Below are 16,872 nucleotides of genomic sequence, written 5' to 3'. Positions count from 1 at the left end.
GATTTTAAGAGGGATACCGTGCTGCGTCACTATGCAATGTTGCGATTGACCAACGCTCATACGATTGTTGCGTGCCTGACGCTTTGTTATTCAACGAGACTGTTCGTAACACTGGTCAATAATTTTTTGAATGTTATATAGTATACTTAGCGTCAATATGTTCGCTTGCATGTACAGAATCTCCACTGTATGAAATATGGAGATTGTTCCATCAGTTCCACATCCGGTTACAAAGGCACGACTGCATTTCGTGCAAGGTTCTAAATTCAGGTGCGTTTTATGGGCTCAAATAATAATAATAATAATAATAATAATAATAATAATAAATAAAAAATAATAATAATAATAATAATAATAATAGTTCGAAATGGCAAACCAACACAAAGTTTGTAAACAAATTATGCTCACCTACAGTTAGCGACAACACACCCGTACCCAAACCAAAAACAATAAAAAAAAAATTATATTTACCGATCAGCCCCAACCTCACAAGACCAGCCCCTAGTGGAAAAAAAATCCTCTCTCTCTCTTCTCTCTCTCTCTCTCTCTCTCTCTCTCTCTCATAGTGACGCAGCACGGTATCCCTCTCGTAAGTAGCCATCTTGCTTGGTGAGACGTACCCGCGTGAAGTCAGATTAATCAACAGATATCACAAGTTTAACATACGACTAGAATTTGAGAAATATCTAGAAGTGTTCGTGAACTATCGGATAAGATTAGTGTGAAAATAGTAGGATTAAAGCGTCTTCTAAGTTAGTTTATCAAGTGTAATACTATAAATCAGAACAAGATGGCAGTAAGTTCCAACTGCGGGAAGAGGTGGCGTAATTTGGCGTGTTTAGCAGATTCGCAATACGATGAGGTAGCAGGAAGGGAACTGGCATTTCTCATCTATGAAATCAGCAACAGTCCTAACCAAAAAGATACAAAAGCATTCATAGATATATTAGAAGGATATAATCTTCAAACTGGAAACAAATCTAATGAAAAACATCTTGAAAATAATTGAAGAAGTTCCAAATAAAATCCAAGTGGTCAAGAGGACTCATAAAGAAAATATACATAAACCAACATATTCCGACAAAGAAAATGAATAAGGTGGTGAAATCTTGTGAATATCCTAATTGATGCATTAGGAAAAAGGAATGCCAAAAGCATGCAAACTGTGTAAGGTTTGGTATAGCATAGTCAATCCACAAAACCTAATCAGAAAATGTGCTGCATGCAACATTCCGACCCATCCACAGTGTGCTGAGGTAATACAAGATTTGAGAAAAGATACAAGAAGTTTTTTGTTCAACATGTCTATCATGGATAGACAATGTTATTAAATCAAGATTGAATGTACAATAGTTGAGGATGAAGAAGAAGAGGAAGAGGAAGAAGAAGAAGAAAAAGAAGAAGAGGAAAACGGAAAGAGAAGTAAACAAAATGTAAATGACAGAAAAAAAATAAGGAAAACAAAGAACAAGATAAAAGTTATGGATGCAGAGATACTCATTGATACTACATATGAGGCAATAAAGCAGCATACCTACGAAGAAATAAATTACGATATGACAACAGAAAAGCAAATCCCGAAGAGGCTCTACCCAGATCTATACAATGACGGGAAAGAGGAAAAAATAGACAAGAAAGACAAAATCTGCAACCTTTGAAAAGAGGAATTGCAGATTTGGAGAAAGATGTTACTACAAACATCCTAAGATATGTCAAAAACTATGAAATATATGGTAAATGTGCATACTTAGATGGATATGGGGATGATGCAGAGATCTGCATCCAAAAAATAGTAAAAACCTAAAAGAAGGAAAAGGAGGATGTAAGTTCGACAAAAAATGCAAATCTATGCACCCTGTAGCCATGAATCATAATCAAATAAATAACCAACCAAGTAATAAAATCCAAAATAATAAGAAAGAAACAAATAAAGAGAGAAATCAAGAATATCAGGTGGTAAAAGAGAAAAGCAAACCACCAATGAGATATGCAGAGGTTGTCAGCAAAAAAAATTTCAAAGCATCAGCTCCGAAATTCTACTCAAGAGATAATAACTGTATTTATTATGCAAGGAGGATATTGCAGAAAGGAGCGAGAAAATCGCAGATTCAGACACAAAATGAATAATTATGATGAAGGAAGATCAAATATTATGGAAAAAGTTGATTTTTTAATGTCAGAATTTCTGGAAATGAAAAAAAGAAAAAACAACTACCAGAACAGGAAAGAGACATGGGAAAATCCTTATTACTACCAGTATTAAATGAAGGAAGAAAACACGCAAAACCATCATAGTGATGAATGCGCAGGGTTTAGTTACGAGTAACTCAAAAAAGAAAAAATAGAGTACTTAGAAGAACTAACCCAAAATGAAAAGAAAATAGATATAATGAATATAAGTGAAAACCTGGTATTCCCAAGAGACTGGGAATGATGATCAAATAAAAGGGTTCCAAACTTATAGATCAGATAGAAAAAATAGGAATCAAGGGGGAACCGCAATATATGGAAAGACAAAAAACAAGAAGGAAAAATATATGAGAAATATAGTACTCAGAATGTGAACTAATAGCGGTAGAATTTGAATCTGAAAATTGATGAACATAGTAATATATAAACCTCCTAATACTAAAGAGTTTGACTTAATAATTGAAAAATTGGATGATATATGTAGAAATCACAAGGACTGGACTATTCTCCTATCTGGTGACTTCAACTTTCCTTTCGTAGAATGGAAAGAACGATAGGAGATTGTGGTTGTACTTAAACATATAAAAAAGAGAGTAATAGTAGTGCAGAAGATAAGAGGCAATTTGAAAAGCTATTAGATATGCTACTAGAATACAACATTCAACAAATAAATCACCTGCCAACGAAGGAAAGAAAATACTTTAGACTAGTATTTGTGAACGAGATGAATTATGTTAAAGAAATAATAGTTATAATGCGAATATTTCAGACCATAATGTCATAGAATTAACAGTTCATTCCAAAGCAAGTGAAAATAGAGATAAGCAAGAAATGAAAAAGTGGGAAGGATATGAAAATACAACAATTCTACAGTAAAAATATAAAATGGTCAGAAATTAATGAAGAATTAAACAAAGATTGGGATAACATTTTCGTAAGTGATGACATAAGGGTAAATACGGAGATATTATATAAAATATTGGAGAAAATAGTGGAAAAATATATACCGAAGAAGAAAAGTAAACATCATTCATGCATACCAAGAGACAGAAGGATCTTGTTCCAGAAAATCAGAAAGTGGAAAAAGGTCTTGCAAAAAAAAAAAAATGCATGGAAAGTTATAGAACTAAAAAGTAAGATAGAAAATGCAGAACAAAAGATTATACAATCAAAAGAAAATGAAAAACGGGACTTGGAAGAAAAAACCCTATTAAATATCAAGCAAAACCCCAAACTATTATACTCATATGCGAAGAAGATGAATAAAAGAAGAATAGAAAATAGGCCCTCTGAGAATTGAAGGGAGATTAACGAATGAAAAAAATTAAAAAAAGGAAATTTGCAACATACTGGCAGAACGATATAAGAGAGAATTCACCCCTAGAATAGATAATGAAGATAATGATATAGAAGTAAGGGATGAAAATAGTGAATATTTAGCTGACATAGATATTAATGAAGCTGATATTGTGCAGGCTATTAATGAAATTAAAAATGGAGCTGCTGCAGGGCCTGATGGAATTCCTGCTATTTGTTAAAGAAAGTATTTGTTCATTCTATCGCAAAGCCACTTGCAATATTATTAAGACAAAGTGTAGATACAGGCAAGATTTATGATGAGCACAAATTAGCATATATTACCCCTACTTTCAAAGTGGATCAAGACTAGAGGCAAGTAATTATAGGCCTGTGAGTGTGAGTCTAACATCACATATTATGAAAGTGTATGAAAGGGTAATGAAGAAAAATATGATGAAACATTTAATAAAAAATAATTTGTTTAATAAGGACAACATGGTTCGTACCCGGAAAAAAAGTACACAAACCCAACTGTTAGTCCACCGTGAGAACATATTCAAAAATATGAAAAGCGGAAATGAAACAGATGTGGTTTATTTAGAATTTGCAAAAGCTTTTGATAAAGTAGACCATAATATATTAGCGAAGAAAATTAGAAAACACAATATCGTGGATAAAGTAGGAAGATGGTTAAAAGAATTTTTTACACAACAGAAAACAGATAGTTATTGCAAACGACGAGAAATCGGATGAAGTCAAGGTAATCCGGTGTGCCGCAGGTACGGTGTTAGCTGCAATACTGTTTGTTATTATGATTGAAGACATAGACAATAATGTGAAGGATTCGGTAGTGAGTAGTTTCGCAGATGACACAAGAATAAGTAGAGAAAATTACTTGTGATGAAGATAGGAACGCTCTACAAAGAGTTACCTTAACAAAGTATATGATTGGGCAGATGTAAATAGGATGGTATTTAACTCTGATAAATTTGAATCAATAAATTATGGAGACAGAGAAAGAAAGCTATATGCATATAAGGGACCTAATAATGAGGACCATCACAAATAAGGAAGCAGTTAAAGACCTTGGTGTGATGATGAATAGGAAACATGTTATGCAATGATCAAATAGCAAAACTCTGTTGGCAAAATGTAAAGCAAAAAATGGGCAATGTTGTTAAGGCACTTCAAAACAAGAAAAGCTGAACACATGATTATGCTTTATAAAACATGTTCGTAGTCCACTTGAATATTGCAATATGATATGGTACCCACACTATCAAAAGGATATTGCACAAATAGAGAGTGTACAAAGGTCCTTTACAGCTAGAATAGAAGAAGTTAAGGACCTAGACTACTGGGAAAGACTACAATTCTTAAAATTATATAGTCTAGAAAGGAGAAGAGAACGCTACATGATAATTCAGGCATGGAAACAGATAGAAGGAATAGCAGAAAATATCATGGAACTAAAAAATATCAGAAAGAGCAAGCAGAGGTAGATTAATAGTGCCCAAAAACTATACCAGGAAAAAATAAGGAAAGCACACAGGACATTAATCCACTACGCACCAGCATCGATAATGCAGCGTCTATTCAATGCGTTGCCAGCTCATCTGAGGAATATATCAGGAGTGAGCGTAGATGTGTTTAAGAATAAGCTCGACAAATATCTAAACTGCATCCCAGACCATCCAAGATTGGAAGATGCAAAATATACCGGAAGATGTACTAGCAACTCTCTGGTAGACATTAGAGGTGCCTCACACTGAGGGACCTGGGGCAACCCAAACAAGATGTAAGGTCTGTAAGGTAAGGTCTCTCTCTCTCTCAAGTTCTCCTTTTCACGAAGGGGAAATAATCACTTCTCTGGAAACTGCATCAAAAAGGAAATTCTGTAAGATGCCTCCCAGGTGATTCACCTCCAGGAAGTTCTGATTAACTGGGCATCCAGTCGAATAGCCGTGTCATTATCTCGCACCTGAGAGAGAGAGAGAGAGAGAGAGAGAGAGAGAGAGAGAGAGAGAGAGAGATATGGTTGCTTCGCTCCCGTATCTGAGACGGACTATTTATGTCTTGAGGTGATAACTTTTTTTTTTTAACACGATATTAGACAATTGTGATATCCTAAAATATATAGAATAACAGAAAATTACATTATAAAACAAGTAACATTAATTACTGAATACTAAACTATACTACTAAATAAAAAAACTATATTACTAAATAAAAAAAAAACTCCCGCAGGAAATCTAAATATAGTGAATATCGTCCGTTATGCTCATTATCCTGGTGGTTAGTGTTGTGGGACGCCACTCAGATGTGACGGGTTCGCGTCTCAATCGAAACTTGTATCACTTTAGTGTGACAGCACCTTTCGGTGTCTCTCATTGACAAGTAAGTTGGAATGGAATGGGATATGGAATTTAACAGGTTTGAATGGGGTAGGATATGGAAATTAACAGGTAAGAATGGAATTATATGGAATTTAACAAGTTGGAATGGAATGGGATATGGAATTTAACAGGTTGGAATGGGGTAGGATATGGAATTCAACAAGTTGGAATGGAATGGGATATGGAATTTAACAGGTTGGAATGGGGTAGGATATGGAATTCAACAAGTTGGAATGGAATGGGATACGTAATTTAACAGGTTGGAACGGGATGGGAGATGGAATTCAACAAGTTTGAATGGATTGGAATAAGGAATTTAACAAGTTGGAATGAAATGGGATATGGAATTTAACAAGTTGGAATGGAATGGGATAAGGAATTTTAACAAGTTGGAATGGATATGGAATTTAATAAGTAGGAATCGAATGATATGGAATTTAGCAAGCTGGGTTGGAATTATATGGAATCTTAACAAGCTGGAATAGAATATTATGGAATTTGACAAATAGGAATGGAATAATATGGAATTTTAACAAGTTGGAATGAAATATTATGGAATTTAACAAGTAGGGACGTAGTACCATTCTCCTTCATTAAAAAATAATGGAAAAACTGATATATATAATCGCCAAGATCTAATCTTTCAAACAAATAAAAAATTAAAAAAAAAAGTGAAAATAATTGGAACTTCAATGAACCACAATTCTTCACGAAATATTCTGATATACGAGTTTGATATGAATGCCAAGGACCTTCATAGAAAACACAACGCGTACCTTTAGACAATCTACTTGTGGCCAATTAGGATTTTTTTCCAATTTCATAGCTGAGTGAAGGCACCAGTTTAAAAAAAAAATCTTCCCAATCAATAACGTCTCTGACGTCCAATTCAATAACGAAGGTTATTTTTTTTAAGGCGTCAATGAATGGAAATGATGATGAAAATCAATTTGCTCAAACACAATTGATTTCGTCAAGTCCTGAGGCGAAGGAAAAAACCAGAAATGTTAGCATTTCTTATGATTACTTTTCATCATCATCATCATCATCATCATTATTATTATTATTATTATTATTATTTATTTTTTTTTTTTTTTTTTTTTTTTTTTTTTGTGCTCTATCACAGTCCCTCCAATCGACCGGGTGGTATTTAGAGTGTATGGTTCCGGGTTGCATCCTGCCTCATTATTATTATTATTATTATTATTATTATTATTATTATTATTATTATTATATTATTATTATTATTATTATTATTATTATTATTGTCTTTGGTTTTGTTTGCTGTTCCTTTTTTCCATTTTTCTTGCTACAATTAATATCGATTGGTTTTCCTTATTATCATCATCACTACGAATAATCATATTAATAATAATCTTAATATCGTTTTTCTCATTTTCCCTCATTAATTATTATTATTATTATTATTATTATTATTATTATTATTATTATTATTATATAAGATTATTACACCAAAACAATTGCTAATAATAATAATACAATAATAATAATAATAATAATAATAATAAAAACAATAATAATAATAATAATAATATAATAATAATAATAGTAAAATAATAAGTTGTTATTTAGCAATGATTTACGTGTAACCAGCTACGATTGTAACCATGTATCTAGTATGTCTAAATTTAGTGCAGTAGTTAATTAATAATAATAATATATAATAATAATAATAATAATAATAATTGTTATTTTAGCAATGAATTGGGTGTAACCAGTTATGATTGTAACCATGTATCTAGTATGTCTAAATTTAGTGTAATAATAATAATAATAATGATGAAACTAATTGTTATTTTAGCAATGATTTGGGTGTAACCAGCTACGATTGTAACCATGTATCTATTATGTCTAAATTTAGTGTAATAATAATAATAATAATAATTTATAATAATAATAATAATAATAATAATCCAATTACACTTGACACCAAAGAAGCCCCTCTGACAGCACGAATCAAAGATGTCAAGCTTGCTTGAAGAGGGTAAACAACTGAAGAGAGTTGAACAACCAATCGGGCGATAAAACGCAAAAAACCTCGATCAATTATGCAACGCCAGGAGGAGGAGGTGTCATCATTCACTCTCGTGCCCCCCCCCCCCCCCCCCCACCCCCCCCCCCCCCCCAAAAAAAAAAAGGTTGTGCCAAGCTAACAAGGCGTCGTTAGCAACATTCGGTTCGAAATGACCAATTAAATTTAATTGCCTTTTTGGACGTTGCATAAATCATTGCACCTAAAAAGAGGGGACGGTAGCGTGGCGGTTTGAGTGTCTTGCTTATTCGGGGAACCGGATACGATAAAACTCTTGATGGAAGAAGTGTGGGAGATGACAGCTGTCGTTATACTGTACAGAATATTATATTGAAAACGAAACAAAGCAGGATCGAACAGCCTGCAGAATTGGAATCATAACTTGAATATAAAATTCAGGCCAAAAGCCAAGCGCTGGGGTACCTATAAGGTCGTTCAGAGTTGAAATGGAAACTGACAGTACATAATAAGCAGTTGCACAATGAATCTATTATTAGGGTTGAGGAGGGTTGAGGAATGTAAGATAGAAGAAAGAGATTATGAATGGAAGTACAGTAAAAGGGACGAAAGGGGTTAGAGCTAGGGGCCGAAAAGCCGCTGCATAGAACCTTAAGGAATGCCTACAGTACACTGAGAAAAACCTGTTCTGGGGAAATTTAATATTCCATCTACCTGCAGACGAAAAGAATATATAACAATAAGAATAGTGAAGACTTAATGTTAAAGTCTGTCGAAAAAGCAATTGTTTTTACGTAAAGAGCAACAATAACTTTTGTATTGAAGTTACAATAACATTATCATTATTCACGGGATTTTTGTCCATTGTAGTTAATAAAAATATAACTGAAATAACTTGGGTTCTTTTACTAGTTACTAGCGCTTTAGAAATGGCCCCAGATTTACGCCAGACTGAAATGAATACGCTGTCTAGACTTAACCCTGTTAAATCTCTCTCTCTCTCTCTCTCTCTCTCTCTCTCTCTCTCTCTCTCTCTCTCTCTCTCTCTCTGACGCAATCTTCCCCCGCCTCAACATTTGATAACGTTGAAATGACGCTCTCACGTAGGTTATAACTTCTGTGGCTAACTCCTTGAAGGAAAGAGATGCCTTTTATATCATATACTTAAGTAGCCAAACCGTCATAAATGGCCGTAATATGAGTTCCGGCTCTAGATAGCTGCCAAGGTACCATCTTTCTATCCATACACGTAGGGTATGGTGGTGGTGAGAGAGGGGCAGGCCATGTGCTGGATAACTGAACCACAATGTATACTAAATGTTACACAAACACACACAATATACAAATACATACACACATACATACACCCAATACCAATGGCTAATAATTAGCCTTAAATACCGGTACCAAATGACTTAATATATAAAAGGTAAAAAACCGTAAGAATAGAATATACAACGGACTGTGACGAAAGGTTTGAAAAATGTAACAGGAGGAAAACCTCAAAGCAGTTGCACTACGAATCAGCTGTTAGCAAAGGGCCGAAAGCAGGGTGGAAGACAAGAGAATACGTACGGAGGTACAATCAGAAGAATGTAAGGGGGTTGCAGCTAGGGAGGCCTAAGAAAGGGATGCTGCAAAGAACCTTAAATAAAATACCTACAGTGCACCGCATGATGTCCACTGACGGCCTTAACCCCTACGGGTACACCTAATTGAAGATTTCTAACACGATCAACCCCATAGCCGGCCACGCCCCCTTTTCCAGTGGATCGTCGCATGTTGTTTCAGATCTAGCTGACCTCATGCCAGCACGGGCTCTTGCTCATAGAGCAGGCCGTAAGTCGTAGCAACCAACACCCACACACACACCCATCCCAGTCAGTCAAGTGGGGGAAGGGTGGGGTTAGGGGGGGGTTGAGTGAAATATTTTCCCCCCCCCAAAAAAAAATAAAAATAAAATAAAAAAATCCGGCACACGAACTCTGACTGAAGAGACCGCCACCTACACCAAGTCCTTTCTGGAATATTCATCTTATCTTATATTCCTCCTCCTCCTCCAAGTAATATTCGTGGTTAACACAACGTGACAGAAACGTCTTCTCTAAGATATCGAAAGGACCTCGGGAGGAAAGTGACGCTAATCCCCTTTTATTCCAGAGCTGGAATCTTTCTGCATCTGAGATTTCTGAGAGCTTTCTCTCTCTTTTCTCCGTGGCGGCGCTGCTAAAGTAGAGAGAGAGAGAGAGGGTAATATCTCAGCACAGGGATATATATATATAAAGGCCATAGCAAGATTTAAAAGCATCTTAGGTTAAGATTATATGAGAGGAATACTTGATGCTCAACGATCAACTGAGAGAGAGAGAGAGAGAGAGAGAGAGAGAGAGAGAGAGAGAGAGAGAGAGAGAGAGGATTCAGGATTCACTCACGGGATGAATTCCAGCACAGGGAGACATAAAAAGGCATTGATTAAGACGTACAAGCATTTTAGGTTCAGATATATTTTAAAGAGAGGGAACTTTTTTTATGTAAAACGATCATCAACTGAAGTGTGATTACAATTATGAAGGGCTTCATATAATGAGGGCTTATACCTTAGTTTAATTTCTATGCGAAATACATCATCATATAATGTCTTGAATTTTTATCTAAAATTTCTGGTGTGGGGTTTTGAGCTATCCTGAGCGTTAACATTTTAAAAATAAAAAAATACCTGAGACTAATTTCAGCATTAATAAAATGTTGTCTAAATGTTCATAAAAATGAAATATTTTTATATTACAATATTTTTGTGCCGTGATATTAAGGATAAATCATTGTTTTAATGCATAGCAAACTTTGGTAAGGAATAGTCTTCAGAGAATTAATCAGCAATGAACTTGCATTTCATCAGTTTGAAATAGCAGTTTTAATGACTTGTCTGAGCTTGTAAAACAAACACACACACACACACGGTGGCGGTGTGGGTTTAAGCTTCACTATCGTCCTGGATTTGTTTGGTTTCGATGGTTCGCGCCCGGGAGCCGACAAGTCTCTTATCGCCTAAAATATTCCACTTCGGTTAAGAAGCATATATGAAAATATATTAATTCCGAGGTAGAGCGAATTAGATATTAAAGGACATTTGTACCTCGATGTACGTATATGAATCACGGTAATGTGATATGACTCATATATATATATATATATATATATATATATATATATATATATATATATATATATATATATATATATATATATATATATATTCCTTTCTCCCACTCGTCAGGAGTGAGTATTCCGTTCCCAAAAGTCTGTATGTTCATTTGTGCCGTCACTCCAGCAAATATATTGTACATTTACACCACTATGCGTGAATCCTCTTGAAAATTGTTTGTCTGTATGGTGTTTTTACGTTGCATGGAACCAGTGGTTATTCAGCAACGGGACCGACGGCTTTACGTGACCTCCGAACCACGTCGAGATTCGTGAACTTCTATCACCAGAAATACACATCCCTGACCCCTCAATGGAATGCCCGAGAATCAAACTCGCAGCCACCGAAGTGGCAGGCCAAGACCATACCGATCACGCTACTGAGGCGCTGTTCTCTCGGAGATGTAGTCGACTTAAAGATGAAACAGTTCGGGATTTGTACCCGAGGTTCCCTTTTCCCGCTGTGGTGCACTAATATGTAAAATAATAAATTAAAGTAATGCTCTGGCCAAAGCAGAGTTGGCGAGAGAGAGAGAGAGAGAGAGAGAGAGAGAGAGAGAGAGAGAGAGAGAGAGAGAGAGAGTGTGTTTCATTAGCCTTTGAGTGTAAACAGTAATTTCGTTTAGTCGGCTAAATGACATTAAGGTGGATAGAGTATGAAAACTTGGAAAGGGTATGAGAGAGAGAGAGAGAGAGAGAGAGAGCGCAAGGCCATCGAGTATAAACCGTAATCACGTCTAGTTACCTAAATGAATTTAAGGAGGATAGAGTGAGAAAACTGGGGAATTAAAAGTTAACAGAGAGAGAGAGAGAGAGAGACTAATTTACGTTCATGAATAGTAATTTAGCCTCGTCATAAATTCGCAAGAACGAAAGGCTAAATTCTGTGCTTGCAAGTGGAACTAATAAACTTGAGTATTTGTACAAGCATTAATTACATTTGTTTTCCTAATAAGCGGTACACAATTGCCATTTTATACACTGAATTACATATCTGTATATCTTTTTTTATCATTATTACATTTCTAAAAAGGTTATTAACATCCATTAACGTGACCTGAAATGATAAATATTCACTATCGATCTGCATATAGATAATTCCAGGCCATTTTGCATTCCATTTGTCATTATCTCTTATAAAGTTCAAGTGAACTCTTCCACCATTAAGTGTGATTAGAAACCGCATTTCCTTTGTATAAACATCTATCCCTCTCTCTATCAATCCACCTACCCTTAAATTTACTGTTATTTATATAATCTTTAACTTCTCTGCAAAGATAATTTCACTCTCAGTGATACATGGAATAATCTGCCACCAGAAGTTGTAAACGGCAACAGTGTTGGGGAAGAGTTTAAAAGAAAGCTAGACAAAATCATTAGGAGGACAATGTGAATGAAAAGTAAAACCTGCTCCTACAGATAAGTGAGCACACAATGGCTCCTCTTAGGATGGACTAACAAGTCTTTGAGACATCCTAATCCTTGTAACTCCTTGTAACATAATTATTTTCACGATTCTTTCTGACGAATTATCATTAAGTGTGAATGACCACTGATACCATCTCTCACAGCAATGTAACCAAGGCAGAAATGGACTCATAAAGTTTCTAACAGCCAGGACCTAAGTTTAGCTTCAGAGCATTTTTTATTTGGGGGGGGGGGGTGGGGGGGGGGGGGGGGGGAATTCACAGACAAAATGAATATATTCTAAATTGCCAACTAAAGTTCTATAAGTTTTTATATGTTCTAAAAAAAAAATTTGAAGGGTTCAGATACTGGTTAAACTAAGAGTAAACAAAGGGTTCAGCTACTGCGTTAAACTAAGAATAAACAAAGGGTTCAGATACTGGTCAAACTAAGAGTAAACATTCTTCTGTAAATGCATCGGACGCCCATTGAGAATTTATAGTATTTTGGTATGAAACAAGCACAAACAAACACGGAAACTGTATACAGTTAGCCAATATTTAACCTCAGATCACTTTCGCTATGTTGTTTACATGTCATATATACGCGATCTATATTTTGATATGCATTTCTTTGACGTAAAAACACACAAACAATAAAAGGAATAAGTACATACAATATAGCTTCGAATCTTTTGTGCAAGGTTGGGTTTACATATTAAATGTACACTATATTTTGCTATGCATTTGTTTGAAGTAAAAAACAGACATGCATACAATATAATAAATATGAATGCATACGTACCATACATTTTATGAAACGAAAGCAATCAAAATAGCCTGACGCAAACGGACATACAAAAGCTTCCTAAGCAGTCATAAACACAAAGTAAATAAATAAATAAATAAATAAATATATAAAATATATAAATAAATAACAAGTCTTCCAACACTCACGGCTCATCCATCGGACCGTACTCGACCCTGTATTGGACGCCATCTTTGGGGAGGAGGTCACCACCTCCATTTCCAGCGCTCCGGGCGCTCTCGGGCCACATCCACGTGACCTCGACCGCCCTCTGCTTCAGGGGCACGAGACTCACGTTGCCCCAGCCCTCGCTCGCGCCCTCGCAGCCTGCCCACTGCCACCCACGGCCCCAACACTCCAGTTGCCATAGGTGTCTTGTTTCGGGGGGCATAGTCGAGGTGGTTTCAGGAAGGGGGTCGATCATTCGTGGGGCATTGGGCGCTGATACGTCACTAATCGTGGGGCATGCGGCGTTGACCGGTCTTTCCTAGGGCATCCAAGTGTTGACAGATCAATACTGGGGCATCCAGCGTTGACAGATCAATCCTGTGGCATCCAGCGTTGACAGATCAATACTGGGCATCCAAGCGTTGATAGATCAATCCTTGGGGGCATCCAAATGTTTAACAGATCAATCCTTGGGTTATCCAACGCTGATAGATCACTCGTGGGGCATCCAGCGTTGATACGGTGGGGCATCCAGCGTTGATACGTCACTACTCCTGGGGCATAAGGCATTGAAGGATTTCGAGTTCATTCAACGGAAGAGAATTTAAGCGTCCAATCGGAGTTGGTCGAAGGGAACACTCAGAGACATGAAGACTGGAAAACGCATTTGTCGAATCGCTTGAAAATAAGGGTGTTGAGGGGAAAGGTGAATCTGAGGACATAGAATTTAAGCCAAAGGCCGGGCGCTGGGTTCTACCAGGCCATTTAAGAGTTGAATTTGGATTTGTGGGAACTGAATATGAAGAGAGAGAGGGGTTGCGGGGAAAAATATAGACAAGAATACAGAAGAATATAGACTTTAGGGCACAAAGACGTCATACAGCTGCTGAATTCTGACAAACTAAGATAAAAGAGTTGATTTGTAGAATCAAATTGAGACTGAAATAAATCGTTAAAGAATATAAATGAAAGAATGAATTGCAGGATCGAATTGGAAATTGAAAGGAACTGCTAAAATGAGTAGGATGGATGGAACGACAATTGATCTAAATAAGTCAGAATGAATTTGATAAAATGTCGATCTCTGGATCTGAACTGGAAGAACGAGAGAGAGAAGAACAAGAAATTATATGAATGAAGAGCAATGCGAAGTATACATTATTAGAGGAAGAACTTCATTGATAAGGAAATGAAAATAGATGTTGTCAGTTAATTTAGCGCAGATATTCAAGTTAGGTCTCCATGGGAAATTACATTCAGAATGTATTCCAATACTGAAAAGTTGATTCTGAAGATACAAAGCGAACTATTAACTTACATGAAGATGTAAAGTTAAAAGAAATTCAAAGATATGAGCTTTTTAACAGCAGGAAATAAAGATTTAATCCTTGAGTAAAGGCTAAGATATCCAAAATTGAGTTTCTCCTAGTTCAAAGAAAGTACTTTATTCAAATTCTAAACCTATTTAAAAATATTTCATTTATTCAAATTCTAAACCTGGTTTTTAAAAACGCAATGGAGGGCTTAACACTAACTACTTTTTCTCTCTCCTTTCGGGAGAATTTACGTCCTAAATTGTTCCATTTATTCTAGATATCGGCAATAAAAAATCTCAGACTTCTTAATGGAAAATAATAAAAGGAAATACGTTCTAAAAACAATCCGACAACAATGAAAAATTTTTAGAAGAGTAAAAAGTACAGGTTGGAAACGTTCAAAATCATGATTTGTACAACACGGATAACAATTCTCTTTCTTATCTTAAATGAAATTTAGTTGTGTTAATTGAAAAGCACAAGTTCCCTAGTGAATATAAAAGTCCCAGAATGGAATCAATTAAAAATATAAACAAATTGAGACTACACTGGTATCGAAGTAACTCAATGGAGAGATGGGGCCAAAGAAAAATGCCTACTTAAATGGACCACAGTGGCTCTGCTACGACCAAAGGCTGCCCAGAGAGAGAAAAAGGTGTTTAGATACAAAATTCAAAGGTGAAATAATTTGCAGACTTCAATGTGCCTGGGATACGAATTCCACAATGAATATAACAGTTATTTACTCATTTTTGGGGGGTTATAACTTTCCAAATACATACGATGGTCACTCTTTCATATATTTAGAAATAAATTTTATTCTAATATAAAAATAAATAATTCTTTAACTCGATTTGACAAAACAAGCTTAACGGTACTGACAAAATCTGGTATACTTCAGGACTTTAAAACTGTAGAATAAAGGAGAATAATGGAACTTACGCAAGAACATACATTATCGGAACGTCTTCCTTGGAGAGTTTAATTACCATAAATGTCACCAACAAGCTGAAAGAAAACGGAGTTCGGGTCTCGAGAAACGAACTGTAGGAACGCAAAGAAAACGAGCTCCTCGCTGGAAGGTAATAATTGTCCAGCCTCAGATGGAAAGAGAGGAGAGAACGCCTTAATGTCGGCGTTAATGTAGCGAAACGGGAAATGGAGAAGGGTTATGGAATGCAGGAAGGAAGGAAGGAAGGGAGGGAGGAATCAGGGAAGAGATAAAATAACGTAAACAAAAGAAGGGGTAGGGGTGGAGGGGGGTCTAGGTGGGATGCTTTTCTTTTCACATTTCTCCGATTTCGTTCCCTAATTCTTGATCTGTCTTCCACTGGTCTGGAAATGGGCTTTCCATAACTTCCAGTCGGCTGGTTGCTCAATTTTATTTATGACTGCGTCTGCGCATGGTTCTGTGGCTGTTATTCAAGATGTCTGTTTCCACTTTTCACAAATATTTCTATTTTTTTTTCCATACACACCTGCTGACATTTATGTTTATGTAAACTCCCTTTTCCTCGTTTGTAAAATAATTTCTATAGATGTTATTCCAGTTTTTTTTTTCACTTTTCACTATTTCATTCTATTCGCAACTGTTGACATTTATATTTATATAAATTATAAAAGCACATTTTTCTTTTCCATTTACCTCGCCATCTTCTACAACATTCCTCTTTATTCACTACTTCCAAAATCACTTCTGTATTTTGCAATTAAGTATCTAAATCACAACACGACGTGATTCTTCAGACGAAAATGTCAGACAGTCGAGTTGGTTATCAGCAAAAAATCCTTTTGTAAAAACACGTAGCATATAAAACTATCACGCTGGATCACAATGTCAAGTCACACTTAAGGCAGACGTGGTAAAACCCGAAAAATGAAGTAAATCCTCTTGTACGACGGAATTTTGAGCCAAATCACTCTTTTGATAAGAGGAAATATATAGCCGCGTGAATTCTATATCCCTTATCTGGAGAACATATCAATCGGGTTTATTTTTTAGGTACAACAAAATTAACTCCAACTCAAGTATTTTTTTTTTTAGTTCACCTGTGGATAAGAAATAAATTTATGCACA

General features: G+C 35.7%; 1 protein-coding gene across 10 annotated transcripts in view; it reads right to left on the bottom strand.

The window, feature by feature from the left end:
* LOC135205284 (uncharacterized) overlaps nucleotides 1–16,872 on the bottom strand; it is a 290,446-nt gene that overhangs the window by 116,286 nt on the left and 157,288 nt on the right. For 3 of the 10 annotated variants that reach the window (XM_064235670.1, XM_064235671.1, XM_064235669.1), the window contains exon 1: nucleotides 13,461–16,033. The exons of 5 other annotated variants lie outside the window; for them this stretch is intronic. In XM_064235670.1, the coding sequence (XP_064091740.1) occupies nucleotides 13,461–13,735 (275 nt within the window). In that variant the 5' untranslated portion in view covers nucleotides 13,736–16,033. Of the gene's footprint in view, nucleotides 1–13,460; nucleotides 16,034–16,872 lie in introns of those variants that run through there. 2 more of the 10 variants (XM_064235672.1, XM_064235662.1) reach the window with 1 other exon arrangement.

This window comes from Macrobrachium nipponense, chromosome 49, assembly GCF_015104395.2.
Source record: "Macrobrachium nipponense isolate FS-2020 chromosome 49, ASM1510439v2, whole genome shotgun sequence".
Lineage (NCBI taxonomy): Eukaryota > Metazoa > Arthropoda > Malacostraca > Decapoda > Palaemonidae > Macrobrachium > Macrobrachium nipponense.
Note: the sequence above shows the minus strand (reverse complement) of the source record. Positions and strands in the feature narration are given on the sequence as shown.